The 12,809-nt window shown below is 37.3% G+C and overlaps 1 protein-coding gene across 3 annotated transcripts in view; it reads right to left on the bottom strand.

Moving 5' to 3' along the window:
• DENND5B (DENN domain containing 5B) overlaps positions 1-12,809 on the bottom strand; it is a 166,366-nt gene that overhangs the window by 46,513 nt on the left and 107,044 nt on the right. For 2 of the 3 annotated variants that reach the window (XM_054591278.1, XM_054591279.1), the window contains 2 exons: positions 9,089-9,239; positions 3,524-3,617 (listed from right to left, as the gene is read on the bottom strand). In XM_054591278.1, coding sequence (XP_054447253.1) covers positions 3,524-3,617; positions 9,089-9,239 — 245 coding nt within the window. Of the gene's footprint in view, positions 1-3,523; positions 3,618-9,088; positions 9,240-11,159; positions 11,247-12,809 lie in introns of all 3 variants that reach the window. The other variant, XM_054591280.1, reaches the window with a different exon arrangement.

The following is a 12,809-nucleotide window of genomic DNA, read 5'->3' as shown; positions in this document are numbered from 1 at the left end:
AAAACATGTCCAGCCACCTCGCAAGAAAGGCTCTGAGGTCACCCTGAAAGTATCACGTGCTCCACGTGCAGGAGGCCTCCTGTTTCTGTGACATTTGCTACATCCCTCCTTTGTTTTCTTCCACAATCAAGGGAAAGTGAAAACATCCCATTACTTGTGAAGGCTCGGAGAGTAGCAAGGAAACCGGTGCACTGTGCTTGAGCTTTGGTTAGTGAATTCTGAGGGGAAAAAATATCATTCCCTGTGATTTGCATACCTGCTGTCTCTTTCTATGCCACCTGCAAAAGCTCACTCGGGTACCTTAGGTTTGCATCAGGACCACAGAACAGAATCTCCAGCAGTCCAGTGTCTCGGGACAATTTTTAGAGAATAACCACTCTAAATTATGTAGTAAAACTAGCAGTTTGTTGGAGAGAGACTGCAAGCCAGCACTTCCTCCCACAGACACATATGTGAAATCTATCTTGCTATCTTAAGGGGAGAATTTGAAATTATAAGTGAAGATGTGTAAAATCCTTTGCATTCTTTAAATTAAAGGGAGTTTGTACATTTAATATATTTCTCCTCTTTCAAATCTGGTACAATTTTTTTAAAACTCCACTGATTATGGATTCGACTGATTAGTTTACTGCTACGTCCCAACTCTCCTGACAAAATGCCACATTAATGAAATACTGTTTCTATTACAGTGCAATCATTTTAAGATCAGATTTAAAAATCAAACTCCACAAGCATTTAGTTCTCATTAACTTGTGTACACCTTTCTGCTTCAAATCCTTCTTAGAGACTCAAAGAGGGAAAACAGAATAAGAAACAACTATTACTACTAGAAAAACTAAAACAGGCCTATTGAAATATCCTGAAGGTTAGTTTTCAAATAAATAAAAGCAGGAAATGAAGTGTCAGAAAAACTAACCTGAGATAGAGGCAGGGATCCTATGTGAGAATTCTATCTGCAATTCCTATTTTTTCAGGTTGTACTAATGTTATTTGGAACTCAAATTACAAATCAGAGATAAAAGGCTGGTAAAAACAAATGCTAGCTGGTGAATGTTTACAAGGTTCTGTTTCTTTCGCATCCTCAACTCCTCTGTCTCTAGGACTTGGGCAAATACAGGAACAACCACTACAAGACTCATTCTCAAGAAGAGTTAAGTATCAAGCTTGGCTTAGGAAGAAAAAGTGAGGTCAGGCAAGAGAGTAAAAGAAACACTCAATAATTGGATTAACAATTAAGCACTCTTCAAAGATTATGTTTTATTACATAAATGAAAACAAGTTGGAATGGACTGTCCTTTGAGTGGCCATAAATACGGAGCACCAGCCCTATACCCAGGGGGCAGGGACAGTTATCAGCCAAGAGCGAACTCCGAAGGGCCATGTGCCCAGTCTCCTGAGCATCTCTGCTGGAGCCAGAGAAAGAGCAGCATTCCAGGGACACACACAGAAAGGACATTGAAGGTGGCACAGGCCCTTCCTCACAGCCAGAAGTGAGGTTGCCTCTGTACACTGCAAAATCAAGTGAGGAGAAAAATGCGATTTTCTTTGGGGCAGCTGGAGGAAAAGGTGTATTTTTAGATAAAAACAGAGAAAGAAAAACCTTTCCCAAGAAATGTCTTTATAATAAAGCCATTTCACTGCAGAGGAAAGCCGCCTTTGCTTTCTTTGGAGATTTCTGATATGCTCTTCTTGTCTGTCAGAGCCAAATGCAACAAACCACTAGGAAATACCCATGAAAATATAGCCTACTAATTAATAATGATTGAACTAACTACTCTTTAGTACAAGCTCTCCCTGAATTTTCTATTAAACATTCTGTTTTTCTAACTGGCACTGAGCTTGTGAAGAGAAGACCATTATAAAGTTAAGTAGATTTATGCTAATATCATAATGGGAACAAAATACAACCAACAGCCCTCTTGCCCTAAGAAGCAGCTGCTCAGTGCCACCTGGGACGCAGGGTTACTGGGAAGAGGACAGGCCAGGAAGTCAGGAGGCCTGGGCTGTGGGCCCAGCTCTGTCTTTGTGTGCCCACCTAATTTTGGACAAGCCTCTTGGACTTCAGTGAAACCGTGTCAAGTCATGCAAGGTGACCTCCAAGGTTCGTTCCTCTTAGCACTAAGACTCTGTATTGATGATCTGATTTTTCTGACCACATAAAATACAGACCAGAAAGGTAACTTAAAACGCTGTGGACATAAAACCTAACCAAAAAGCTGATTGAAAATAAATCACTTCTGCAAAATGCTTACATAAAAGTGAGCTTGAATGTTTAATATATATCTCTCTTTGGAAGAAAAATAATTTGCTAAATGTGTTCTCCAACCCCCTACCAATCCCACTGATCAGGGATCGGAATGATCAGTTTTACCTGCCCACAGTATAGAATTATTCGCATTAGCACACAGCAACACAAAAAGGTACCAAACACAAGAGGCAGTGAAGAGCAAAATGGAGAGGCTGAGAGTTCACGTCACGGGGTGATGTGAAGCATTCTACAGCTATGTGCACTCACACAGGTGGATAATTCAGGGAACACCAAAGACAAGATTCGGGAACATCTATAGAGCCCCTTCGGGAAAAGAACATACCAGGCAGCACTCAGAGAAGGATTTTTTGGGAAGCCGTGCAGGAGGAGGTGGACCCTGATCCCACTCCCAGAATGCCATGGAGTTCTGACAGACCAAAAGTCCCCCGGAAGGCTAAGAGGGTGGAGAAGGCCAATGACAGAAAGGCAAAAAAGAAAAGGATATGGGGGGAAGAGACAAGCAAAACAAGCATGCATATGAGAGTCACAGCAGAAGAAAAAAGGGAGAAGAAAATACGGTAGCACAAAGAAAAGCACTGGATACGTTATGCTTTGGTTCTTAAGGAAATATTTAAAATCACATAGATATGAACACATCAACAAAAAGCAATATACATTTGGAATGATGTTTTCTGCTTTATTTCTACACATTTGAGTTTAGAAAATAGTTAACATGTAAAATGATTACATTTTTCTTTGTTGATTGCAAGAAATAGCCAACTTATTTAAAATTATTCAAATATATAATTATGGTTTTATTTTCACGCAGTACAAATAAAGCATGGGATCTTAATTGAAAAATAACTTTAAAAAAACTTTAAAAATGGTTTCAGCAAGACAAAGACAAAAAACAGGCACATATATCTTTACTTACTAAGCTTAAATTATGCTTGAAATAATGTCTATGCTTCTTGTAAATTTTTTTCACTATAGGAGACATAGTGACCAAAAATTTATCTTAAACTTGGCCCTGTAATTGTGATACACAGGGGGGACCTGTTTTAGAGCACTTTTTAAAAGAGGTACTTAAATTACAAAAATGGAAAATGGGAAAAAAAGGTGTTTTCTGCTGTCAGTCAGTACAAAAGGATTACTACTTTAAAATACAACTGAACTGTTTTTTCAAAAAGTACAGGAAAAGGGCCTGCTGGGCTGCGCGAGCCTAGGTGACGGCTCCTGTGTCAATCAAGGCCCCCCAGGGAGGCTGCAACATACCTCCCTCATGTCGTTGTCCAGGCCCACGTGCTCCGAGTGCTGGCGAAGGCGGTCTTTCCTGCGCTGCGTGGTGGCGCTCCGACTTACCCAGCGGCTGAAAAAATAGAAAGGGGCGGTGAAGACAGACAGACAGAAAAAGTGCAGTCACTTCACCTTCAAAATAAAACGAGTGAACTCTTCAAAAAACTGACAATACTTATTTTTCCTTTATTAAATACATAATAGCCTTATTGAGATATAATTTATAATCACCCACTTAAAGCATGTAACTCAACGGTGTTTAGTAGTATATGCTGAGATATGTAACCATCATCACAATCAATACTTTTGTTTGAAAGGCTGAGGTTAAAAAAATGCAAACTACCTTCTCCGTAATGATCCTTTCCTTTCCATCTTGCTTATCCAACAGAGCCCCAAACCCTGGATGGATACTACCCCCTCACTTCCTTATTCTCATAACCATGTAGGTTAGTTCTCGATTTCACTCATGACCATCCATGAATCACTTTACCTGCTCTTTACCAAATCTCCCAAGTCCCGCAAAGACTATTCTGTATCTTTCACTTTACTTCAAGTACCTCCACTCAACTGATGTCCTGTCTCGCCTCCTTCCTCTTGCCCTCCATTTAATGATGCGCACACAGACACCTCATCATTCTTCTAACCCCAAAGTAGGAAACATATTGGCCAGCACTAAAACTACTTATTCCACTTGTATCCCTGACCAATTCTCTCTTGCCTTCTTCAACCTGCTCCATCGGTCACTTCCTTGACTGTCTTCCCAATTTTTCTTTCCCAGCTGGGTATTTCCTTTCATCTTACAGGTGTCTCTCTTAATCTTCTATAATTATGTTTAAATCTCTTTCTTCACTCTCCTCATGTAAAAATTCTTAAAGTGAAAAGTTTAAATGTAAGGCCTCTACTTTCTGGATCTTTAGTCACCTCAAATCAACTTCTTCCCATGAAAATGCTCTTCATGAAGCCACTGACACCCTTACCTGCCATATGCAGTAGCCATTATTCATTCAATTCTTAGCTTACTCAAACTCTCTGCTACATGCAGCACTGCCGATCACTCCTTCTACCTTAAAACTCCAGCTAGTTTCAACTGCCTCAGTGTCTCCAATGTGATAAGTTCTCACATTTGAGCCTTTGTCCATGAAGTTTCCTCCTGACTTCTATTCATCTTTCAGATCGTTTAGATGGCACATAAAAGGTGTTTTATGGTTCTTCCATGTCAAAGTTAGCTACTCGTTTTATACTTACAATTATAGCACTATCATAGTTTGTTATTCTTACTTATCCCCACTTTCTATAAAAGCTTCAATTCGCGAAAGGCTTGTAACATGTCTGTCAAGGCACTTTACTGGTAGAATCTACTACATCACCTGACCCTTATATAAGTATATCTTTAAAAAATGACCAATTAGAACAGACGCTGCCCTGGCCTGTGTGGCTCAGTTGGTTGGGCGTTGCCCTGCAAACCAAAAGGTCACCAGTTTGTTTCCTGTCAGGTTACATGCCTGCGTTGTGGGTTCGGTCTCCAGTCTGGGCACGTGCAAGAGGCAACCGATCAGTATTTCTCTCTCACATTCATATTTCTCTCCCTCTCTTCCTCCTTCCCTTCCCCTCTCTCTAAAAATAAATAAATAAAATCTTTTTAAAAAAATCACAGATGCAACCTAACATTTAGGTTTACAGATGTTCATCATAGCATATATGCAGGAATAAATTCTGTGTTTCCTTTATTCTAAGATATATCTTAGCTTTTAAATGTTCCTGAAATTGTAACAGACCTTTCACTATAAAATATGCTGAATACATAATTTTTCCAAAAAGCTTTTGAATTAATAGCAGATCTTACACCCAACAGTTATTAAGTAAATGTGCTCAAAATAACCTAACTGTTCAACAGTAGGGGGAGCTATACAATGAAATATCACAAAATCATAAAAAAATCAAGTTTATAGGAATAATATGGGAGAGTGCTCCTGATACAATATGAAAAAGCCAGATACAACACTGCATAAACAATATTCTAATTTTGCAAAACAGAAAAAAGTGTGAGTGCGTGCGCCCGCACACCGCCCCCCACCCCCAAAGGATCCATACAACAGGGAAAACACCCCACCAAATGTTAACATCTCATGATGGGTGATTTTAAAATTTACTCTACTACTTTCCAATATTTAAAATTTTGAATGATTTTTTTATTTTATATTTAACTGTTTTAAAAAATTTCCCAGGTCTTGACTATGTACTAAAATGGGAAAGCTGCTTCTTTTGTTTCTTATTAAATAATTTATACATGCCTTTGGTTTCTAGCTTCTATATCACGTGATTTCAGTCTGCTATAGGAGCATAAATAATTATAATAAGAATGGTAGTGAGAAAGGTAGTGGTAGCCTCTTTTAAAGTAGTTTTGTTTTGTTTTGTCTTAGTTTGTTCTAATGGATATAGATAGATTTATATCAGGAAAAAATTGTGCAAACATCTAGTGACAGATCTCTGAAGTGGAATCCTGGGAAATGTCCCTAAAGCAAAGAAAGGATCAATGTAAGACTGTAGAAAGGATATCAAGAAAAGTGGGGAAACTGAAAAGGAAGATCCAGAAAAAAAAAATAGTAAGACACTGACAGATTTCTTGCTTGACCAATCTGCAATCAGTTTCTTGAACCTTCTCCTGGGCCCACCTGTGCATATCCTAGTAAAATCCAGTTTTAATAAGAACCCTGCTAAGTCAGTTTAGAATAAACCCCTCCCCTGCAGGATACTTGAGCTCTCCTATCTGATCTGGGCCCTCAGGTGATGCCTTATCACCCTGGCCTGCCTTCAGCAGGAGTCCTGTTAGGTCAGTCTTAGTCAGACTTTCCCCTTACCCCTAATATTACCTCTTAGTAATTTTCCATCCACTGACTTCCACCCTGCTCCTCGGCTATAAAGTCCTCCTTGCCCATCATATATTTGGGGTTAAGTCCAATCTCTCTTCCCTACTGCAAAACCCCATTGTGGCAGTTCCTAGCACCATGGCCTCGAATGAAATCTGTCTTAACATCCTCAACAAGTGTCAGGAATATTTTTCTGTAACAGCTCTGAAGTAGAATATAAACATCAGCTGATAAAGGTACATAATAAATAAAGGGGAAGAGTAAAATATAAATAACAACAAAAAAAATGTATAAAGACCTGGCTATAGATTTTTAACCTGGAGGCCTTGGAAACAGCCCTGTAGCAAAAATTAAAAAGTCAGGGTAACACAGTAAAATTTGTTCAGGGTTTTAAAAAAATTAGGGCTACTGGGTAGGGTGGTTCAAATAAATAGTGAAAATCTGAAATAAACTATAAACATCAGCTAAAGAGTTTATATAATAAAAAGAATATAAGGGGTAGAGCATTTCCCTTGGCAGCTAAAGTGAAAAAGACTTTAGGTAAAGAAAAGGAAAAATATTAACTTAGATAATATAACTAGCATCTTACTATTCACTCTGTGCGACACACTGCCCTGTTTAATTTAATTTTCAAGACAGGTAAATGAGCGCCCTGGTAGAGAGGCTCAGTTGGTTGGAGCATCATCCTATACACCAAAAGGCTGTGGATCCAATCCCTGGTCAGGGCGCTATGGGAGGTAACCAACTGATGTTTCTCTCTCTCTTCCCCTTTCTCTCTAAAATCAGTGGGCATGTCCTCAGGTGGGGATTAAGAAAATAAATAAATAAAACGCTAACTATGTTACATAAAAACTTAAAAAACAGGTAATTAACGGATGGTAAAATCCTGCCAATTCACTGTACACACTGCTGTTTCTTTAAGAAGTCTAGTATTTTTCATTATATTTCTCCACACCATACAGATCTCAAGTCACAAAAACTGAAAATTTTCATTACTGCTTTATTAAAAGTATCTTGGGAAATAAAGAGTTAAGTATCCAAAATTCTGCTACAGGTAGTCTAGCAGATCATTTGGAAGGTCAAAACATCATACTCTTAGGCCATCTTTAAAAAATCTTCATATTCGTTACTTAGTTTGGGCCACTTAAGTCAAAAGGTATAATCTACATCTTTTTCATTGCTCTCAATGATCCTATGACTGACTTCTGAAAATTCTGATGGCTCAATGCCACTTCCATTCTGTGTACCCAGGCTTTACTTCAGTCTTCTAAGCCCACTGCTTTGCTACAGCATGGCTTCTTTTCCCCTCCTTTTCTGACTCTCTTTTATAAGATCACAGATATTGAATGTTGTTTTCAGATGAGAAAAGAAGAAACTGATTCAACTTGTCCGAAGTTCCTAAGCTGGTTAGTGGTTAAGAATGAATTAAATTCCAGAACTGCTGATTTACCATTCAAAACAAATTCAGCTCTTATCTAACTTGCTGTCTTCCCCATTAATAATGTTCTTTGCATCTTTTCTTGTAAAACCCTTCTTTATTACACACTTGTTAATAAAACATTTGTATTTGCCTAAAATCAAGGACTCCCCTAAACCCAAATAACCATTTTCACTTTTCTAACTATATTCAGATATTTTCTAAATGAAATTATTTTTCATAAAGAATAAAAGTTTATCAATATTTTTGGTTGTTTTGCAATTTTTGCACTAGATACTTAAAATGTATAAAGATGGTATTGTGAATTGTCCCCCCAAAAGATATGTTGCAGTTTTAACCCCAATACCTGTGAATGTGACTGTATTTAAAAATAGGGGCTTTGCAGATATAATCAAGTTATTCCAACATTAGTGATGTCCTTATAAGAAGAGGAAAATGTGAACACATACCAGAGAGATGACAGTCATATAAACAGAAATACAGAGACTGGAGTTATGCTACAGGAAGCCAAGGAATGCCTGGGGCTACCAGAAGTGGGAGAGGCAAGAAAGGGTCCTCCCTAGAAGCCTCAAAGGGAGCATGACCTTGTCAATACCTTGATTTTGGATTTATAGCTTTCAGAACTGTGATAAATTTCTGGGTTTTAAAAAAGACTTTATTTATTTTAGAGAGAGAGGAAGGGAGGGAGAAACAGAGGGAGAGAAACATCTATTAGCTGCCTCTCGCGCATGTCCTAACTGGGAACCCAACCCACAATCCAGGCATGTGCCCTGACCAGGAATCGAACTGGCGACCTTTGGCTTTGTGGGACAATGTCCAGCCAACTGAATGACATACACCAGTCATTTCTGTTTTTAAAGTTATCAAGATTGCAGTACTTTGTTACGGCAGCCTTAGGAAACTAATACAGATTGTGAAATAATACTGATAATGACAGTACAACTTTTTAAACTGTTATGCAGTATTAGTATTATATTTAAACACAGTCATTGGAAGTAAGGTTATTCCCAAGTGCACAGTACCTAAAAAAGAAAAATCTCTCGTCTTTGAATTTTTTCCTTGATCAAATTAAAAGTCAAACAGAGTGTCAATCTATACCTCGAATGATTAATCCAGTCTTCAAAAAAAGTAATCAGCTCAGTAAGATGTTTAATGGCTCAGCATTACTCCATTAGAGCTGCAGGGCACTGAACCCTTCATTCATTCCTCAGCTACTACTCAAGAAAAGAATGTACTTACTTGTTATTAGTTGGTCCTGTTGCCAAAACATCGGACTGTAACTTTGGAAAGAACCCTTGCTCATATTTGCCTTGACCAATTTTCATATCAAGTAGATGGGGGTGGATTGCAGTGTGATCCATTTTCATCAGCCGCTGCTCAATTGACTGGGCTATAAATTAAATTCATAACAAATTAGACACATTTCATTGGCTAAGCCTTAAAAAATAATGCTTCCACCACTCATGCTACAACAAGGAACTCAATCTTTCTGATACTCTGAAATAGACTTTTACTAAAGCTCTTCAGAGATCAGTATAACGTAAGTACAAAAAGGTTAATTTTAAGTAAATTCCAGATAATTTTCACAATATTTCTGCCTTTATCAAAAACAGGGTGGTGGCCTTGAAAAATCTGTAATTTAGTATTAAAAGTTTCCCATAAGTGGGAAATTCAATATCCTTAATGAAACTATGTTTCTAAGTACAACATTAAAGAATATGACAGCAAATATTTCCTGTGAGCTGAAAGACAGGTAAAGGGAAAGGAAAAGCAAGCACAGACACCTTATATATTAACTTTATTTCTCTGTACAAAGACCCATTAAATATGTGTGGTTCTTTCTGCAAAAACAAATAATTTGTAAAACAAAGAATTGCGTGAGGTTTATTACTTTTAGTAACAATCACATTCTCATTAGTAGGAGTTATTTAGGAGTGTTTATTAGATCAAGAGCGATAATGCAGAAAAAAATAAAATAAGCAGGCATTTAGAAAATGTCTAGAGGATAAGAAACTGACCTTTTAAAGAATAAAATAGGACAAAGTTAAAAGATAGGAATTACTCAACATTCCTATTTTTAAACCGCTGAAAATTACAGGATGTATCAATGACCCAAGAAATAGTGAATTATGTCTCTGGTAAAAAAAAAATAAAAATCTGATGTTTAATGTTTCTGTTAACTGAATTTTCAAGAAAAAAATGTAATATTGGAAAAAGAAGACTATGTGTCCAATCCTCCACCTAGAAATGACTAAAATGGGGGAACAAGCAGTGATTGTAGTTGTGCGATACAGAACACACTGTGGGAACTGCTAATCTTGTGATTTAAGAAAAGTTAAAAAGCATTTTTATAAATATTTCATTGACTCAGTTTATTTTGCCTCTTTCAATACCAGCAGATTGAGTGCTGCTAATTACTCTCCAAATATAGCCTAAAAAATTTTTTTGGGGGGGAGGGATCTGTCCATGACAAATCCTACTCTTGTCAAAAGAACATGCTTAACACCATCTTATGTGAGAGCAGTGCTTCACCCAAACCAGCTGCTTGTGTCTGACGATAACAGTACTAAGGGAAGCTTTGAGGAAGTCACAATCACCCTCTATGACTTACATTTCTAAACATTAAACTGCTGTGATTTTTCTTCATAGGAATTTATCCAAAACTTTTTGAATTTCATTTTATTTTAAATGTGTAACTTGTTATCTTCTCTTGAAACATAATCCATTATGTTCTATGCTGAGGAAAAGGATGCCATGTTTTAATGTGAAATGACATTTAATTTTGAACAATGCCTCAAGGCTCTCCAAAGCCCTATCTATGCTCTCAATGCTTCCTAATATTTATAAAGCACAATTAACAGATGGTTTAGGCAAAATAATGCTTAGATTCATGGCATGGAATTTTCTGAAGTTCCTGCCAATTTTATGTTCCATGAAATACTACAAGATTCCATCTTACCAATTAGTGCCTTTGTCCTCACAAAAGGAAAAAAAAAAAAGCTTCAGTTTTTCCATTGGATTTAAAATGACAGAGAAATCCATCTGATATTGAGTTATTCCCCTTTAGTTAAGAGGCTTTTTGAAAACAAAAACATAATTCACAATGAATTACTCTTGGGTTTACATTTAAGACTGCCATAGGGAACATAATACAATGTTACTTTTCAGTGATTATACCACCAGTGAATACTGAACATTCAGAGATTATTAAATGCCTGCTTTGAGAGGTCATGGGCCTGTTATACTTTCAAGGGTTGGTGCCAATATTCATTTTCTGTGATTGGTAAGGGAAAAGAAAACTCTGCATTACTATCAACTTGTTGCCTTTCTGCACAGAAATCATGAGGTTCTGGTGCCGCAATATCAACAGCAGAGAGCCTCTGCCTAAAGAGTTCACCTGCAAATCAAAATTCTTTTTAGTTAGAGGGAAAACAAAACCAAAAAAGCAAAACAAGAGACAAAAACAATACACAATAAAAATCCAGTGTTGACAACAAAATCACAACCTCTATAGCTATTGCTGGAGGAAAGGGGAAGACAATTTTACCCAATAAAAGAAATAACTACACCTTCTTTGAGGGATGGACAGTCAAGGCCATTTGCCTCCTTTTACTTTTTAGGTCTTTGGTAAGTTCCTGGGAGATTACTTACTGCTTTAGCTGAATCTCATATATGTTAAGGCTATCATGGTATATTTTATAGAGTATTATATAATTTCTATCATGATAGTGGGGATATCAAATTCTTTGAGAGGCTGAAAGAAAACCCATTTTAATTGAAAGGATATTCTGGAAGCAGACACAGGAATCAGTCCTGAACTCCATTAAAAAAAAAGTCAGGAAAGGAGGAATGACATTGTCTCAACAAAGCACTGTACCAAGGAAAGCCGTGATCTGCTCCGACAGGCAGAGACAGTTTCATTCATTCTATTCTCCCACTTTTCCAGAAACACAGCAGTAATTGCTACTTCCTGAAAGACCCCCAGGATCTACCCTCAGGACATACAACAGGAGGATGTTCCAGCGGGTTACCAAAGAGGCCTCTAATGCTACATAAATGACATTTATTTACATACTTCTTTCCTTAAATATCCTACAACTACAGCAGCACAGCCCCGGTGATTTTGATCTATTTAACAGTAGATCTATTTAACAGTAACAGAGGCAGAGCAATTTGCTGCTTCCTTTTTCTCCAGAGGGAATGTTGCTTTCAAGTAACTCCCACATTTGAACAAAAAGAAGTCAAAGGGGGAGGGGCACTCACATGGTAAGTATCAGTTTGTTTGACAAAGAGTTAGGAACCAGGTATGAGTGCGTAAAATTGTGTGAATTGATACATTTTTACATGTTTCTTTATTGAATGCACAGCTAATGTTGTAGTAAGGCTTCAGAGGCTACAATCAGTCAAACCTGGGTTCAAATCATGACTCCACCAATTACTAGCTATCCAATCATAAGCAAGTTGGTTAACTGCTCAGTTTTTCTCAACTGTAAAATGAGGACACCTATAAACAAAAGTAAATGTGCCTATACTCCCCTTCATTATTAGGAGCAAATGCAAAAAGGCATGTAAAACATCTCATATACTTGTGCAGCACATATTAAATATTCAGTAAACACTGACTATTAACAGGACTGTTTATTTAGTGGACTGCTATAGTACACTGCCAGAAGAGACTGGCCAAAACTCATAATTATCGGAGGGAAAACGGGTGGCAGGGTTGGGAAACCTCTAATTTGAATACAAGAATCCAGAGATGTAATTTCAATAAATACACCTATTATAATTAATGGTACTACTAAACTCATAAATATACTGTCATAGTTATATAAATTAGGCAGCACCTCAGATTTACTATTTTAAATCAATATGTATCTTTTCCTGGATAAAGAGAAAAGAGGCCAGAAGTAAAACGGCAACATAAGCAGCAAGACAGAAATGAACTTTTTTTTTTCCATTA

This window comes from Pteronotus mesoamericanus, unplaced genomic scaffold (genome assembly GCF_021234165.1).
Source record: "Pteronotus mesoamericanus isolate MK-2021 breed Mesoamerican mustached bat unplaced genomic scaffold, CSHL_Meso_final scaffold_21, whole genome shotgun sequence".
Lineage (NCBI taxonomy): Eukaryota > Metazoa > Chordata > Mammalia > Chiroptera > Mormoopidae > Pteronotus > Pteronotus mesoamericanus.
Note: the sequence above shows the minus strand (reverse complement) of the source record. Positions and strands in the feature narration are given on the sequence as shown.